Genomic DNA, 18,748 nt, shown 5'->3' with positions numbered 1-18,748 from the left:
TTAAGTGGAACCTACATTTACGAGCCCCTCATTATGCAAACTTTTAGATTTACAAACCACAGAACTAAAACAAATTATGCTTTGTTGTATAAACCTTGTTTCAGTAAATAAACATTTCATGCAATCGTTGTGTGCTTTGCAACACATACATTGTGGGCGGGCAGATGGATCTCTGGGGCTCATTCAGTCAGCACAGCAGTACTGTAGTTAGCTACTGTACTCATTGCTACTTGAAGTGTTTTTAGCATTTTTACAGCATTTTCTAGTTTTGCTAGCTCAATGTGAGTCTAAACAAAGCAATGGATAAGTGATATGTGGTTAAAACCATTCCAGAAGTATCCACAGCGTTGTCAAAAATCCCCCCCACTCAAGGTAAAGTGGATTTTATATTTTATTCCTAATCATTTTAATAATGTTGCTGTTAAAGTTAAGGGGTTTTGTGATTTCAAACTGTATAAGCACCACAGGGCTAGTGGCAATGTGTGTGCGTCTGCAAATGAGGACAGTTCAGTTCTATCATGGTTGTTTTGGCCTTCTTAATAAATAGAAAGGTGATTCACCACCCCCTTGTTATGTTTGTTTGATATATAGTACTGTGTATCGCTTGATATTGTGATCAAACTGTATAAACTTTTACTAAAATATGGACTTTTGTCAAGGCTGCAACCCATTATTCATGTTTACGTTGTTTCTTATGGAGAAATTTGGTTTATTATACAAACTTTTTTATTAACAAACACTGTTCAAAAACCAAAGAGTTTGTAAATCGATGTCAGCTTTAATTATAATTAAAGGGCATTCAAAGTCTAAAAACATTTTTCAATAAATTTCCTATCACTTATCATGCTCACGGGCGAGCCAGAGTCTATGCCAGCTGACTTTGGGTGAGAGGTGAGGTGTATCCCAGTCAATCATAAGGCACATATAAGACAAACAACTCTGGCCAAGAGTTTCCAATAACACTAACATGCATGGTTTTGTACGGTGAAAGGAAACCTACGCCACAATACAGAATCAAACAACATCTCAAAATCTATAAGATAAACACTTGCATGTGACAAAGTGAAGCATTAGTTCAGGAAATACTCACTGTCTGTGTGAAGGATGCTGGAGTTCTTCCTGCCTTATGTACAATTAAGGTGAATGAAAAGCTGGTGCCTGGGTGTAACTGTTTGCTGGGTACAGTCACAATACTAATGTTACTCTTAATAGGTTTTGTGGAATTCTGTGATACAAAAAAGGCAGGTAACTAGAACAAACAATATCAATATGTACACTATGAATGCTAGTATCAAGAGGATCAAACCTCTATGTAGTAAGTCCAGCGGTATTGGAGCGTATCCTCTCTTCCTGGATCAGCATCAGGATCGTGAGACCCACTTCCATCCAGGAAAAGATCACTGAGACTCGGCCAGAGTCGATGTGAACCTCCCTTGATGACAGCCACCAACGGGGAGTGAAGTACTGTGACTGTGGTGCTTTGTTGCACGAGAAGAGGAGTTCCTTGGAGTGAAACTGTGAATAGAAGGCAATACTCCCCAACTTTGAGAGAATGCTTTGGAAGCAAGAGCAAAGGTGAAGTTGTTCTATTGAGAAGGTTTCTGGTGATATTTCCATTTGGACTGTCTGATAGTCTGAACATGGCCCATTGGTATGAAGCTTTGTAGTCAGAGCAGTTCATGTCCACATTGGCTTCGAATAAAGCCATTCTAGATTTGAAGATCGTTGTCTGGCTCTGGATGAGAGATACTCGAGGACTAGAACACTTCAACACCTCCACCTTTATGGGTAGTTGTTTGGACACGTGGCTCACACTGTTGGAGATGTTGACCGTAACAATGTATACCCCAGCCTTGCCAAACGTATGATTGACTGTACCAAAATGCAAATCTTCAACAGTCTCCCCAAATCCCCACAAGTACCGAAGGTTGGTCCCTCCATTAATTTTCGCCGAAAATGTCACAACATGCCCAGTAAATATCCGATCAGAGTGACAAACAACCTGAACCTCCTCAACAGGCCATTCAACTGTCAGAGTCTTGTTTAGCATCTTGGAGCAGACGCCATTGCTTGCGACCACAGTGACTGATAACAAACCACCTAATGGTGGAGTAAAGTCAGCTTCTTTTCCAGTGAGCACCATTTTAGTACCATCTATGTTAAATATCCAAGTATAATTGACTGGAAACCCACTTTGCTCATCCACCACAAAACGTCTCTCTTTCAGAGCCTCTATGGCATGCTGGGAAGGACGTAAAAGTTGCAAAGTTTGAATATTCTCAATGATCTGAACTTGGTTTGACACCTGTGCACGACTGACCTGATTCCAAGCTTTAAGTTTAACAAAATGTGTCCCTGTTGGAAGGCTTGATGTCATAAACATTCCCTCAACCAAATCCTGACTATGCTTCCAGTTTTTACTTTCAAATGTTAAACCATAGCTTACATTACTTCCTTTGCTGATGTTTGACCTAAAGGTATCAGCTTCACCTGTGCAGAGAGTGTGTTTGCTAATGTTCAAAATGAGACCTTCAATTTTATCCTGGACAAACACATTTTGTGAAACTTCTTGCCAATTTACTGCATTGGAGACATTTAAAGACACCTTGTAAATACCTTCACGGGGGAAAATGTAGATAAAAGTTATGTTGGTCCTGTCAAAAATGTCAGTCATGACATCCCTTATTTTCCAAAACCATTGCAGATCACTACCTTTGTGGGCAACACCCTGAAATGACACAAAAGCATCTGTGCTTATATAAAACGGAAACATCTTGTCATCTATTCTAAAGTCCACCTCTTCTACCTCCTCTTGTACAATAAAAATCTTGGTGTCCTTACTCTGACTGAGGGCATTCTGAACTACAACTTGGACAAAACAATCTCCTGGGCTTGAAAACCTGTGAAGAAGATAGGAAGTGTGTGTCTCAATGGATGGAAGATTGGGGTCTACAAACCAAAAATACTTGAGGTCCGAACCAGTAAGGACAGATACCGAAATATTAATCAACTTCCCCACTGCCATGATATGTGACTGTGTGGTTATGTGTGCACTTCTTACACGTTCTACAGCCACAACAGAAGCCATGCTGGTGGTCTTGCCCAAATTGTTAGAGGCATTTAACTGAATTGATAGCGTTCCAGGACTTTCAACGACCAAGTTAAAATGTTCTCCTGCTGCCATTTGAAGCTTCCTTTCACTTTGTGCAGCAAGCCACCGATATTTAACATCGGAGCCTCTTGTGACTGTAGCAACAAACATCACTTCCTCTTGAGTTGGTAAGTATGTCATGTTTGTTAATTTTGGACAATCAAAGCTAAGGCCTTCTATTCTCTCAAAGACTTCAACTGAAATGGTTGCCTGCTGTCTGCTTACCATATTTTGTGATATTGCTCGTACTTGATATACTGCAGCTTTGGGGAAAACAAATTTAAATTGAGAGGTTCCTTGCTGGGGTGTCGCTAAGCCATCCACAGTCCAAGAGTAGGTAGTGCTGCTATTATCACTGTTAACTGCTCTAATATGGATCTCTTCCCCAACCACACCGTAAGGCTGGTTGGTTTGAAGGCTAAAGTCTGAAACAGGATGCAACACAGTCACTTTTAGTGTCACAGATTCCTGGCTTATTGCATTAAAGGCAGTGGCATTCACAGTGTAATCACCCGTTGCCGTAAACACATGTAAAACATGTTGCTTCTGTTCTGCTTGAAAACCATCACCAAAATCCCATTGCACTGACACATTGCTGCCAGAACAACTGGCCACCCAAAATGAGGCTGATGTATTGACTGTCACCGTCTCACTACCTCGCACCACAGAGAAATTACTGACAGGTGTCTGAACGATGATGCTCGTATTGGCCGTTTTGCTGCTCACTTTATTACTCACAGTGACATATACCTCCTGAACTCCTTCGTCTCGGAAGGTAAAACACTTCAGGGCAGTTTCTGTCACCGCGGCTTGACTGGAAGAGCTGCTGAACCACTCAAACTGACAACCCTTACACTCTTCTACAGAAAACAACACACTAAAGCATACGTTATCTCCAACAGCTGCTATATGACGAGATGACTGCAGTGACATGCGAGCTACTGGTGTTTCCACACAGACAGTGCTATTGTATGACACGGTGCTATTACAGCTATGCACCGTTAAGCTAACACTGTAAGCTCCTGGGCTAGAAAAATTGTGTGTGGCTGTGGATCGCCCTTCCACAACAACTACAGGCAATTCTTCACCAAATAGCCAATGGAAAGCCAGCATGGATACATTTCCACTGACCAAAGCAGTAAACTCTGTGTTCCTACCACTAATGATACACTCGGCAGGCAGCATTCCAACTACAGCCAATTCATATACAGCCACGCTGATAAAATGCTGAGCATGGCTGACAGAATTAGAGACAGTTACCCCCACTGTATAGTTTCCAGGAAAATCATATACGTGATCAACTGTACCATTTGTCAAGTTTCCCAGTTTCGACCCATCACCAAAGTCAAAATCCCAAATAAGTGCCGTACCAGTTGCGACTTTTGCCCTTAACTTTGTAACAGAGCCCAACTCGCTTGGTCCGTCGTTACTGACACTTAGCCTGGATATTTCCTCCATAACTTCCACCACGAGCCAGGTGTTGAGCACAGAAAGAGAGTTGTTGGCACACAGAGTGATGTTGTAAACTTCAGCAGATTTAAAGACGTGTTCAACTTTGTGATCGGTGCCTTGGACAGCTTTGGACTTGTCACCAAAATCCCATGTGAGGACGATGTTGTTGGAGGCAGGATCAGTGGTAGCTTCCAAGCGGAAAGTCCGGTCCACAATTGGCACCAGAGGGGCGGAGTCAAGGAACAGCTGTTTTAACAAGGGACGGATGCATATCTTGGTAGACTTTTGCTGTTTTTCATATTTGTTAGAGACTTCCACTTGAAGAGTGTAGTCACCTGCGCAAAAGGAAAAACACACCATTTATTCTTTACCTCTCTACCTATAGCCCAAAAAGTTCTCTACCTATAGCCCTAAAATTTATGGACAGATTGACATTAACCTTTCAGTATATGTCTGAAATGGGATAAGGAACAAGTCATTACATTTTGGGGCTGATCCAGATATTTTCTACTATGTTAACTTGCATTTATGTTACCAATCTCAACTTGTGTGAGTGTGTGTGTGTGTGTGTGTGTGTGTGTGTGTGTGTGTGTGTGTGTGTGTGTGTGTTGTGTGTGTGTGTGTGCGTGTGTGTGTGCATGTGTGTATGTGTGTGTGCGAAGATGACGACTGACAAGATCAGACCTAGGCCATTATTTAAACTCTGGGACCATATTTAGAGAAACAAAATGTGTCTGTGGCGGGTGTGTATCTGTGTATGTCAACACATTTCAAATGTATATTCTGTTTCTTTCATTCCAATGTAGAAAACGAAAAAAGTTATGGGCACGTTTTGATTAAACTTTCAGGAAATGTCAGAAATTGGTTAAGAAACAAGTGTCTACATTTTAGAACTGATTCGGATAACTGTCTGGATTCAGGACTTTCTTACTTTTGGGATGGAAGGACTGGTGGAGGTCTGCACTCTATTAGTGCTATTCTCATTCATTCTGTTTATGTTTTAACCTGTACCGTTATGATGCCATGGTGAAGTGAGGGCACTGTTATAAAGGACAATGACAGTTACAATAGCACCTGCCGGATTTGTTCGAAAACCACCGACAGTTGTTGAAATAAGAAATTTTCAAATCATAGTAATGACATTTTTTGTTTCAGTTGTAGACAAACAAATTATACTGCTTCTGAAAATTGTGTTGATAAAAGAATAAGACTCAATTCAAATGGCAAGGCTGAGGGCTGTGAAGACCAAGACAAAGAAATGACTTATTAACCGTTGAGAAAGGTCTCATAGTAAGAGTGTTTACCTTGCGTAAAATAGGTAAAGTTCACAGAGTGCTGCACGTACACTTGCTTCTCCCTTCGGTCCACAAGCCCCTCCAGTGTCTCACATGGAGCAGGCTCGGTATGGATAACACTGCTGCTACCATCTCCAAAATCCCATCTACTAGGCATACATGCAAATATATGTCAGGTAGTATTTGCCTTTATTGTCCTGCTTGGTTCAATTACAACCTAAGGAAAATGCACACATGCACATGCATAGGCTATTGGTGTAAAACTCCACTGAGATATGTATGAATAGGTGTTGATAAATTTAAAGCAATTTAAAGCAGTCTTATCTCTAAGGCATATTGTTGATATAGTGATTGTATTAGGTCGTATTAATATATGTAATGCAGTTCCTGATGAGTGTACCTGAAGGTGGCTGACAAAGCGATGTCCACTTTCACCCTGAGAGTGTAGAGCTGTGTATCACCCACAGCTACAACCTGCCTGGCAAATAGGAACTCTGGCTCTCCCAGTGGGGTCATTTCATCTGCAATCAGGATCAGTTGTTTGTTTTGGGAGCTCACAGGATTGGATGCAGTTACCTAGGACACAAATAAAAAACTATTTTAATACATTAGGTTTAAATAAGGCCATTCATCTAGTATAGGCTGCAGCTCTCAACCATGACCCGGAACGAGATAAGCAGCAGAAATTGAATTAATTAGAATGCATTCATTCATTTTCTATACTGCTTGTCCAGCTGGAGCCTATCCCAGCTGACTTTGGGCGAGGGGCAAGGTATACTGATGGCCAGCCAATCGCAGATTGATGAGAATCAATAGGACAACACGGGTTTGTAACAATGCATCATGTGCATAGTGCATTTTGTAATCATTTTATTAAACTATTTTCTTAACAAACTTTGACACATTTCTTAATAACTCGTTACATATTGCAAAAGTTATTCCAAAATTGAATAATAAGGTTGCTTGAATCACACAAAGAACGTCTAAGACTACACCCCACAATCGAAAATACAAAATGGTTCATTCCACCTGCATAGCGGCAAACGTAGCATGCAACACTTCACTCAACACAGACGTCATAACATAATCAAAGATCACATTTAAGCATTCACACATGGCACCACCATTTTTAACAAGGATGAGGTGATAGAAAAAAAGGTGAGCATATCCACACATCCACGTGTGTCAGTATAAGAGAAAGTTATGTACAGGTTTCATTTCTGAATCTTATTGCCCATAACTGTGGTGCGTTCAAGGACCTTTGATTAAAATTAGAAACAGAGGCTACACACGTTTTTAAAGAAAGGGGAGCCGTATTTCCAAGAATATACACTAATAATAATATAATCATGTATTATTTTTATTTGTATCATCCAGTGATTATAATCCTACACGTATCAACTAATTTTGCACACTGAAGTAAAAGGTAGTTTAACAGATTTATAATCATATTTAAGTGAATGAGGACAGGTTACAAGATAATTTAAATTCATATTCTGGCCATTTTATATCAAATTTGTTGGCTTTTTTTTAACACTTTTTTTTCAAATCTAAACCCAAATTAGCGTTTCTCTAGATATGGTCTAGATATGTTAATCCCATCAATAAAAAAAATATAATTAAAGTTTTTAAAAAGCTGGTTTCAAGAAAATCCATGCAATAATGAGTTTTTTAGTGAATGTAAACATAGCAAGTATGTGTGTATGGGGCGGCAATGTTGGGTATAGGGTGGGATGGGGGGCCTTTCAGAAGTATGGGGGGCCCAAAAACATATTGGAAACGGAAAATATAATCTATTTCATCAATGATGATTTTGTTTTTCAAAAATGTTGGGATTAAAATAGTAATAGTTTGATGCAATGTGCTACTGTGATAGTTTTTCTAATAAAAGCATTAATTACATAATGCACCAAATTGTTTAATTGTATTAAAAAATGTGCCAGCACCTTCATTTTTTATAACTTTTGCAATATGTAACATCCATCCATCCATCCATCCATTTTGTACCGCTTGTCCTTATCGGGGTGACGGGGGGTGCTGGAGCCTATCCATACTTGCCAACCTTGAGACCTCCAAATTCGGGAGGTGGGCGGGGTTAAGGGGGGGGTAATATATTTATAGCTAGAATTCACTGAAATTCAAGTATTTCTTATAAAATAAAATAAATACTTGACTTTCAGTGAATTCTAGCTACCGGGTATATATATATATATATATATATATATATATATATATATATATATATATATATATATATATATATATATATATATATATATATATATATGTGTATATATATATATATATATATATATATATATATATATATATATATATATATATATATATATATATATATATATATATATATATACACATATATATATATATATATATATATATATATATATATATATATATATATATATATATATATATATATATATATGTATTTTATTTTATAAATAAAATAAATACTTGAATTTCTGTGTTTATTTATTTACACATATACACACATAACACTCCTTTCTACTCATTGTTGTATTTGAAAGTGCAATGCTTTGCAGCCAGTAGCACAGCCTTTGAAGGAGCATAGGTATGGGCAGTGTAACAATAACCAGGCGAGGTGATGAAGTTACGTCTCTTTACTTCATACTTCAGAACCGACTCCCACACTTGCCCATGACAAATTTGTGCCTTGTTTTAAAGATGTGATATTTGGATTAACACTATATGAAAAAAATTTGAAAATGAATTTTACCTTAGCAACCTCATTATACTATTGGCTAAGTTTTATATTCACAAATGTAAGTTTCTCAATACCCGACCTGTTTTTTGTGCCTTTAAAAAAGATTTAGAACTCTACATTAAAACACTCTCTATCTCTAACAACCAAAAAGCTGTGAAAACAATGATGCTGTGCTACAAATTTGGATTATTTACAGAACTTGTGTGAGCATATATATATATATATATATATATATAGATATATATAGATATATATATTGCATTCTTCTTTAGTTACTTTATTGAATTTACAACCCCCTGGTGCTGTTTTGTACTGTTTTTGTACTGTTTCTGTACTTGTTCTGATTATTTTATTTTTTTGGATTGTATGTAAATGTTGAATGTTATAAATAAAGGTTTAAAAAAAAAAAAAAAAGACTCCCACACTTGCCGTCAGGGTGCGCAATACAACGTAAACCAGGCTGTCCTCACTCAGGTCCGCATGGACCTGGAGGGGGCGTGCCTTAAGTCCGGCTGGAAATCGGGAGAAATTTGGGAGAATGGTTGTCCCGGGAGATTTTCGGGAGAGGCACTGAAATTCAGGAGTCTCCCGGAAAATTCGGGAGGGTTGGCAAGTATGAGCCTATCTCAGCTGCATTCGGGCGGAAGGCAGGGTAGGGTACAAGTCGCCACCTCATCGCAAGGCCAAGACAGATAGATGCAATATGTAACAAGTTAAAATGCGCCAAAAAAAAACAAAAGTTAAATAATTTGATTATGAAATGCAGCTGATTATTACAAAAGTTGCGTTATTACATAATGAGGTGGAAATGTATTACATGTTACAGGGTTACCTTGAGCTTGTACTCAGCCGCTTTCTTGAAGACCACACTGTAAGATTCTCCTTCATACGCAAACGTCTCCAGGTTGTCAATCACCCAGGAGAATGTAACTGATGAGCCGCTCTCTACTTTGGCTGAAAAAGACTAAGGTAATAAAAGAATATGTAATGTAATATGAGAATATGTAAAGGACTTCAAGTGGATGAGACTGACTGAAATTCATTTTGTTACCTGAGGGATGTCCACTAGCATCCTCTGGTGCTCACTTGGCTCCACGCTGAGCCCTGACACTCCTTCATAGCCACAGATCGTCACATTCAAACTCTGAGAACCAACGTCATCCGTCACACGGATGTTCAGCGTCTCAACCCCCACTGAGGGTAGGACCAGCGTCACGGAGGAGAACCATGCGTCCCCAGACTGGCCCTTGCATTCAGGCAGGGCTTCTGTGCAAGATGGACTGAAGCGGAGTCCGGTTTGGAGCACGGGGCCGGACCATGAGCACCTGGCGTTCTCTCCCCTTAGAACTTTGACAACAATAACAGTTGGGGTGTTAATTTGAAGGTGGATGCGGTTATTTTCATCCAAAGGAGGGTGGATGATGCTCAGCCCAAATGTAGAGCTCACACTCGGCGTCAGGGCTTCCATGTGAGAGGAGGTGGTTGTTTCTGCCTGGCCAAACATCTCCTCGGTACCGTGAAGGGTGTCTGCGTACAGCAGTCTCACATTGCACACAACGCCATCCACCCAGTGGCCGCCTGCGGGCATAGAAGTAAGACCTCCCTCCCACCAGCCCTCCCACTCCGTCCCCCGCAGAGACAGGTAACTTTGTCGCCATGGTGAATTCAAGGACGCCTCGTTGGAAAGGCAATGCAGGAAAGTCCCAGGTTTACGAGTGTGTTGTATGGCGACAATATCATCGGGGTACACCATGATGGCTTCCTTTGGAAGAAGCACCTGCGGTAAGGAACAAGAGTAAATACATGGTTGTAGACCACCACTGTGAACACCACCAGATCTGCTAATAGTCCAAACAACAGGTGCTGAATAGTGTGCACAAATTAAGAAAAAATGCGTGTGATTTACTAAGACTGTACAATTAATAACAAGTACAAAAGTGGTGCAGGTTTAAATTATGGGTTTTTTTCTCTACAAAATTTAGTTGAGTTGAGTTGAGTTTGAGTTTATTTCAATCATGCAAGCATACAACATGATACATCACAATTTCCAGTTTCTCTTTTCAACATGTCCGAAAAGGAGTAGGAAGAAGCAGAGCTTATTTAATCCTACCCCTTTTCTTTACATAACAGTTGCTAAAACTTTTTGTTCACTTCCTGTTCACAATTTATTCACAATATACTCCATAAGTAATCACAATAAAAATAAATAAATAAATAATAGTAATAATTTAAAAATAATAATTGGTGAAGTAAGTCATATTTCATATGATGAGATAAGTAAGATTACTTTGAGAATGATGAATGGATGGATGAAATAAATTGAGAATGTTTTTCGTGGTTCTTCTTCTTTGTACTTTGTAAACACTTTAGGTTTGAAGAGTTTCTTGAAGTGGATCATATTAGTACATTGTTTGATTGCTTTGCTTAATCCATTCCATAATTTAATTCCACATACTGATATACTGAAGGTCTTAAGTGTTTTACGTGCATACAAATGTTTTAAATTACATTTTTCTCTAAGATTATATTTCTCCTCTTTTTTTGAGAAGAATTGTTGTATATTCTTGGGTAGCAGGTTATAGTTTGCTTTGTGTATAATTTCAGCTGTTTGCAAATTCACTATGTCATGGAATTTGAGTATTTTGGATTCAATAAATAAAGGGTTTGTATGTTTTCTATATCCAACATTATGTATTATTCTAACTGATGTTTTTTGTAACACCGTTAGTGAATGAAGTGTACTTTTGTAGTTATTTCTCCATATTTCTACACAGTAACTCAGATATGGTAACACTAGCGAGCAGTAGAGAATATCGTTATAAGTCAAAAAAAATTGTTATAAGTACACCTCTGCATAACATTGTATCTTTATCAACATTAAAGAAAACATATAACAAAAAAGAAATATAGATCAAATTACAAAATATGATTAACTTTATAAACATTGTTTTTCGTCTTTAACAGAAAAGATTTAAAGTGCATCAATTTTCCTGAATTAAAAAAAAAAAATCTTTTAAACGAAACATTTTTTGACCAGCATCTACCATTTAATACTGAAAAATTTAATTAGATTAACAATTAATTGTAATACATTTGAATTCATCAGCAACATTAACTCAGGAGCATAATATTTAAAACAGTTTAATCTACAAAACAAACAAAAAACTAAAATTTGACGAGATTTTTTTTGGTTTGATCAAAATAAGGAAGCCAGCATGAATGGCTACCATGAGCACATTTTGTCGTGCATGACTTTTTGAAGCGAGATGAAGCATGATACTGCATGACACGGATAAAGCATGTTCCCAGGGTCACACGCGTGTTTCTAGCAGTACACCGCGACCCCCCAGGTGAAATTACTGGACTGTAGAGTATCCATCCATCCATCCATCCATTTTCTACAGCTCACGGGGGGTGCTGCAGCCTATCCCAGCGGGAGGAAGGCAGAGTACACCCTGGACAACTCACCACCTCATCACAGGGCCAACACAGATAGACAGACAATTTTCACACTCACATTTATTCACTAGGGCCAATTTAGTGTTGCCAATTTAGTGTTGCCAATCAACCTATCCCCAGGTGCATGTCTTTGGAGGCGGAGGAAGCCAGAGTACCCGGAGGGAACCCACACAGTCACGGGGAGAACATGCAAACTCCACACAGAAAGATCCAGAGCTCAGGATCGAACCCAGGACCTTCGTATTGTGAGGCAGATGTACTAACCCCTGTACTGCGCGACTATAGACTAATATAGACTAATATTTGTATTTGCTTACTCACGCTTAAAATTTCCAGGTCTGCCAAGGGTCTTATTCTCAAAGGTAAGTCTGCTACCAAGTGGTAAAAAGGAGGAATCGATGAGTATCTGGGTGGTAACGCAAAGCGTCGGACCCCTGCTGCTGAGATGTAGGGACTACATGGACTGCTGTTGGGGAGACAAGCTTCTAGAATGTGACACCAGTACTGGCCCACACTGCAACCTCCTGTTGTGTTGCACAGCGGAGCCACTGAGCAGCAGCTGAACGGATTCAGGAGCGAGCGGCAACCTAAAGGAGCAAAGTAATTTGTTTGTGATCGATCAACAGATATTTACAAATAAATGGTGCAGTCTGGTGCACCTGGAGGTACGAGGTGTTGGCTGGGGCTGCAATAGGGTCGAAGGATTTGAACGCGGGCCAGGGAGGCAGTTGGGCCGGGCTGGACCACAAGTTCCAGAGATGTAAGTTGACCTGCATGGCTGAACCACAGACCTGGAAACAACTGCATCTGTGGACAAAAATCAATATTCAGAACTCTGTTAAAAGTCCGATCAGGTCAGTCTTACTCGATCTGACCAAGCTAACTGATGAAGCCTACTTGGATGACAGGCGAAACACTTTCTAAGACAAACTGAATAGTCCAGTTGCCATAAATTGAATGCTCTGAGAATACAATGACCTTGATGAATGAGAACATCCACAGTTATACTTGCAGTGAAAACCCTTCGACTATTATTGTCTGATTCCAATTCACACAACAATGCATTAGGTGATCGAGATTAGTCTATCGATACCAGGGATTGGTATTCTGTATTTTTATAGGTACCCCCGACTTCTGTTGGTACCACCGCGTAACGATTCATGTAAAATCAAACGGTACCAGGCCTCGAATTGTTACTTTTTAAGGTCAAGGCAAGTGTTGCCTTAAAAGAGGGCTCATATTTTAGGGCACCAAGGCAAGTTGGAAGGGCAGCAAGGCAAACAGTATTTTCTTACGAGGCAGGGGCTCCAAAGCATGCATGCCTACATATATATATATATATATATATATATATATATATATATATATATATATATATATATATATATATATATATATATATATATATATATATATATATATATATATATATATATATATATATATATATATATATTCATTTTACACATTCGTTTTAATGGCAAAGACTACTTCCAGACTAGGCAACACATCATAGTCCATACACGACTGCCATCTAATGTCTTGGAATGGAAACTGATGAGATTCAGTGTTGTGTTTGGTTTGCATATTTGCAATGGTTGTTTCCTCAGTAGAAGTGGAATGACAGGAAGCGGAAGAAGCAGCATGCGGGTAACAACCTTTTACTTTCAATGGCAGGGCAAAAAGACAAAACAAACAGCGTGACGTCTGGATGTGCACAAGATGCCCAAGGCAAAGCTTAACCTAGCATGAAAAATATGAAAAGTAATATTAGCAAGAGCTAGCAACAACGTAAACAGTGGCCTGTGGTGAACAAAAATCCCGCAAGGACTGGCATGGTGACATGGGTATATAAAAGGGAGTGATTAGTGGCGGCAACAGGTGGGGACGTTAATCATTAAACCTAGCACACCTAGCAACAAGAAAGTAAACAAAAGGAGAGAACACTGAAACAGTAATATATCTAAAAGTTAACATTTATCATTCTCAGCTCAATTAGGTGTTAAATAAAACAAACTGAAACTTTACTAATTAACAAATAACATTTAGTAACACATGAACACACAGATTACATTGAGTACCTGTATCGATTTGGGTATCGGTCAATATGTGAAAAGTACCCATCCCTAATCAGTGGTCTGTATTAAATATAAAATACGTATTGAAAAAAACTGGACATTTTACTGACCTCCACTACAAATTGTTCACTGTCTGGTAGAGTAAGGAGGGAGTCAATCTGGAACTGATGGTAGATGCCAGTCATCAGAACCACTCCTACAAGGTAACTGTCCAGGTCTGGTAAATATTCTAAGACATGAACAAAAGCACATCAAGGCAGTTATCGTGAGTAAGAATAATCCTTGAAACAGAAAGTATTTGTACTGACGCTTACCATCCAAGCGGTTTTCACATAAAAAGCGATGCTGTTGACTACAAGGGATTGCCTTCCATTCTCCAGCTCTTCCCAGTGCCATCTGAGGACATTCTCCGAGTTTCTCACCGACGTCGCCATCTCTTGCGGACTCCACAAACCCACCAAGGTTTGGTCCTCCTGCGCTTGCTCCCTTCAGCCAAACCCACACCGTGCTCTCCCTGACCATAAAGAACAGAAGTGGCAGTTAATTATGTTTTTAAAACGGTGGGCATCTGAGGACTTTCGGCAACTGAGACAAATAACATCAGCTGAAGGGAAATATTTTTCTTTTTTTCTCCTCACTTTGGAGGACAAGAACATGTTTTATAGTATACACTACACTATGTTGTATATATTATGTTATATCAGGGATGTCCCAATCAACGTTTTAGATGCTATGTCTGATTCGATCTAATAGATTATAGTAGAGACAATGTTTAATAGCAAGTACTTCAAGCAAACACATTCTTACATCTTTCAATTTAGAATTTGATAATATTGTTGTTGATCACATGATGCATTACATTTGTTTTTGTTGAATGCTTCATACAGTTTTTTTTAAACGAAATAAAGTGGTTAGTGCACAATAAATAAACAAAAAATACTATTGGTTCCCATTTAAACTCTTCTTTTATCCAGACCTGAGTTTGGTAACAATAACAAAAAACACCAAAAAATACTTTGTAATAATGACAAGAACTAGAAAAATGTCCATTGAATCACTTTAGTATTATTTATATACTGATACTATACTAGGTATCAACATCTGAATGGATCATCCCTACTTTACATTGACGTTTTAGTGGTTGTTAGCTTTTCGTGTCGTCCTGCTCGTTGTGTGTGTGTGTGTGTGTGGTGTGTGTGTGTGTGTGTGTGTGTGTGTGTGTGTGTGTGTGTGTGTGTGTGTGTGTGTGTGTGTGTGTGTGTGTGTGTGTGCGTTTATAGCGTACTTGGCCATTCTTGTTTCTCTAATCCTCCAGTGATAATATTACTTGGAATAAACTTTTTTGTTTGTTTGTTTTTTTCACAATGGCGGTGAGGTTTAGTATTTTAGAAGCCGCTTCGCACTGTGGATAGACAACATGCTCATTGCAGCTTGCTCTCAAATCCGAGCCGGTGTTCTGGCAGGACAGGCAGCCTCCCAGAATTGCACTTTGGCATGCAAGTAACAGGGTATATGGAAATGTCATTGTGTGTCCCTGAGCAGGCATCCCTTTTATATTCATGTTATAATGTATTAATGGAAATAAATATTATATCTTGTGAAATTATGATTATTGTTGAATAATATCAATCATCCATGCATCCATTTTCTACCACTTGTCCCTTTTGGGGTCGCGGGGGGTGCTGGAGCCTATCTCAGCTGCATTCGGGCGGAAGGCGGGGTACACCCTGGACAAGTCACCACCTCATCACAGGGCCAACACAGATAGACAGACAACATTCACACTCACATTCACACACTAGGGCCAATTTAGTGTTGCCAATCAACCTATCCCCAGGTGCATGTCTTTGGCAATCAAAGTTTATTGATTGACTTAATAACAAGTGTCTCAAAAAAGGATGTATTATTTTGGCACTTATAATGTTAAAAGATATGTATTACCCACAATTGTTTTGTATTATCCACAATTGGGGCGGTATAGCTCGGTTGGTAGAATGGCCGTGCCAGCAACTTGAGAGTTCCAGGTTCGATCCCCGCTTCCGCCATCCTAGTCACGGCCGTTGTGTCCTTGGGTAAGACACTTTACCCACCTGCTCCCAGTGCCACCCACACTGGTTTAAATGTAACTTAGGTATTGGGTTTTACTATGTAAAAGCGCTCTTGAGTCACTAGAGAAAAGGCAAGCGCTATATAAATATAATTCAATTCACTTGTTTCCAGCTCACACATCTGAGACAGAGTCCATGCAGTAGTGTACTTTGTGTACTTACACAGAGAAGGAGTGCTGGAGGAAGTCCTGCAGGTCCAAAGTGTCAGCAGCTGCCACGTCTCCGCCATGAGTCTGCTGACAAGAATCCGAAGCTTCGGACCACGTGGACGCTTTTTTAGAGAGCCAGAAGCATCGCAGACTCGGCAGGTGGATCTGTCCACCTTTTGGACAGGGAACGTCTTCTGCAAGGTGCCCTTAGTCACACACAAGGAAGTCAATGTTTAGCATAATTACCAGGCTCTGTCAAATGTGCAGTTATCCTTTAATAAAGTTATATTATTGCAAAATGTTAAATGTTCTATATATATATATATATTTACAAAAAAATATTAACGAGACTAACAGGTAATTAGTACACAAAATTATGTTATATGACAAAACACACAATTTGCAGTGAGTATGTTTGCCTTAAAGGCCATGAACTATATTTAATGCATATGAACTTACTTGCGTGTTATTTCCCAGCCAATCAGTGAAGAAAGCTACTGATAATGATGTTGTTTTGTTTTATTTTGAGCACGCTAAACAAAGTTAAAGGAGCATCGCATGTTTATACTTGCAAAACTCGACATTGTCTGAAAAGGAGTAGGAAGAAGCAGATCTAGATTCATCTAATCACAGCAATTACCACTTTGCTCACTTTCTGTGTTTTCAATAAGGAAAGAATAAAGTATAGTAAGGTTAATAGAAAGAGGTTGTGGATAACTTGACTTGAATTAATATGGAATGAAAAGGACAAGAAATTGAACACTTTTAAATTGAATACAATTAATGGAAATTATATTTTACCAGTTTTTAGTCTTACTGATTATGGTTTGACTTAATTGGAACATACATGTACAATATGGTACATCACATAATTCCAATTTCTGATTAAAATGTGTCCACAAAGGAGTAGGAAGAAGCAGCGCTTGTCTAATCTTCCATTTCATAGCAATTTCTTACACATGTTTTTGTCAAATAAATAAATAATCATAGCAACTTCTCACGATTCACCCAAGTGTTTATCATTACAGTACAAATATGATTTCAAAAATGATTTTTTAATATCTTAGAATAGAACTTCCCAACTCAAATTTTGAATGAGTGGCCTTTTAATGTTTAGGGCTGATAAATATTTAAATTAAAAAAATCAAAATCAAAAACCTTGCAAATGTAGTTACATTTAATATTACAAGTTTTAAACCAAAGTTAATAACAGTTTAAGTACACAAACAGGTATAGTTATTATTTTGAATATACAGTCACCCCTTAGCACATCACGCTTCACCACATCCACACTTTTTTTGATAAATATTCTAAAAAATGTTTGTCCTAAATTAATTCAAGCATGAAAATGGTTGAATGAACTAAAAATATCAATACTACAGTAGTATTGGCCACTAGAGTGAATAATTTCACCACACCTAGTGTGTGTGTGTGTGTGTGTGTGTGACAATCATCGGTACTTTAACTTTAACTTTTAGAGGAGACCAAACCACTGCTCAGTATCGTGGCCACTGACTGGCTCAGCCTCAGGTAGAAATGCTATATTGGATTAAAAGAGTGTAAATGTGACTAAAGGCTGTTATTTCATGTCTAGAAGGCTCACATAATGTTGAAAATAAATATTTAGAAGGCAGTGAACAATTTGTTATACTCTAGCTATGAAAATATTTGATGTATAATTAATGATTCATACTTGGTGGAAACTAATTAATCACGGTCATGTCCAGGATCAATTAACAGCGATAAAGGCAGGACAGTATAGGACGAAGTGTTAATTGAATGCTACAATATTTAGACATTAGCAACACAGACATTTACATTTTGTGGTCAAATATGCAAATATATAAACCCAGCTGCAAACATTGAACTTCCCAACTGAGTCACAAACCAGCACAATGAAGTTCAACTCAAGCTGTAAGGACAAATTCAGTTTCTCACCTCCTGCTGTGCTGATCAAAACCACACAAAGAATCTTCCATGCTTGCCTCTGTGGAGCGTGCATGACTTCCATTTGCACGAGAGGAGAGACGCATCACCCTCAATCCAAACAAGTCTCACCCTCAGTGCCTAAAAAGTAACATGTTCGTCCTATATTTTGATTTTCCTACGTCTTTACTTGCTCTCACTTGCAAACTTCTGTGAGCCTCCGCCTGAATGCACACTGAGTTATGTTGATGTCTGCTCTTTGATCGCCCGGGTGACTTCTACTTTGTCTCTCAGCAACATCTATAGAAGTGGAGAGGACAGAGGCCCACGTTGCTCATTAGCATGTTGTAAAAGCAGACACAATGTAGTGAAGGGCAAACT

General features: G+C 38.8%; 1 protein-coding gene across 1 annotated transcript in view; it reads right to left on the bottom strand.

Moving 5' to 3' along the window:
* LOC133656384 (polycystin-1-like) overlaps positions 1-18,452 on the bottom strand; it is a 56,636-nt gene extending 38,184 nt beyond the window's left edge. Inside the window, exons 1-11 of the mRNA XM_062057470.1 lie at positions 18,380-18,452; positions 16,455-16,635; positions 14,499-14,698; positions 14,295-14,413; positions 12,766-12,913; positions 12,428-12,693; positions 9,699-10,424; positions 9,480-9,611; positions 6,299-6,474; positions 5,908-6,044; positions 1,307-4,938 (exon numbers count right to left, since the gene is read on the bottom strand). Of these exons, the coding sequence (XP_061913454.1) occupies positions 1,307-4,938; positions 5,908-6,044; positions 6,299-6,474; positions 9,480-9,611; positions 9,699-10,424; positions 12,428-12,693; positions 12,766-12,913; positions 14,295-14,413; positions 14,499-14,698; positions 16,455-16,635; positions 18,380-18,452 (5,790 nt within the window). The remainder of the gene's footprint in view (positions 1-1,306; positions 4,939-5,907; positions 6,045-6,298; positions 6,475-9,479; positions 9,612-9,698; positions 10,425-12,427; positions 12,694-12,765; positions 12,914-14,294; positions 14,414-14,498; positions 14,699-16,454; positions 16,636-18,379) is intronic.
* Between the last annotated feature and the right edge of the window lie 296 nt (positions 18,453-18,748).

Source organism: Entelurus aequoreus, linkage group LG08, assembly GCF_033978785.1.
Source record: "Entelurus aequoreus isolate RoL-2023_Sb linkage group LG08, RoL_Eaeq_v1.1, whole genome shotgun sequence".
Taxonomy (NCBI): Eukaryota; Metazoa; Chordata; class Actinopteri; order Syngnathiformes; family Syngnathidae; genus Entelurus; species Entelurus aequoreus.
The sequence above is the reverse complement of the archived record's forward strand: the minus strand, read 5'-3'. Positions and strand labels throughout refer to the sequence as shown.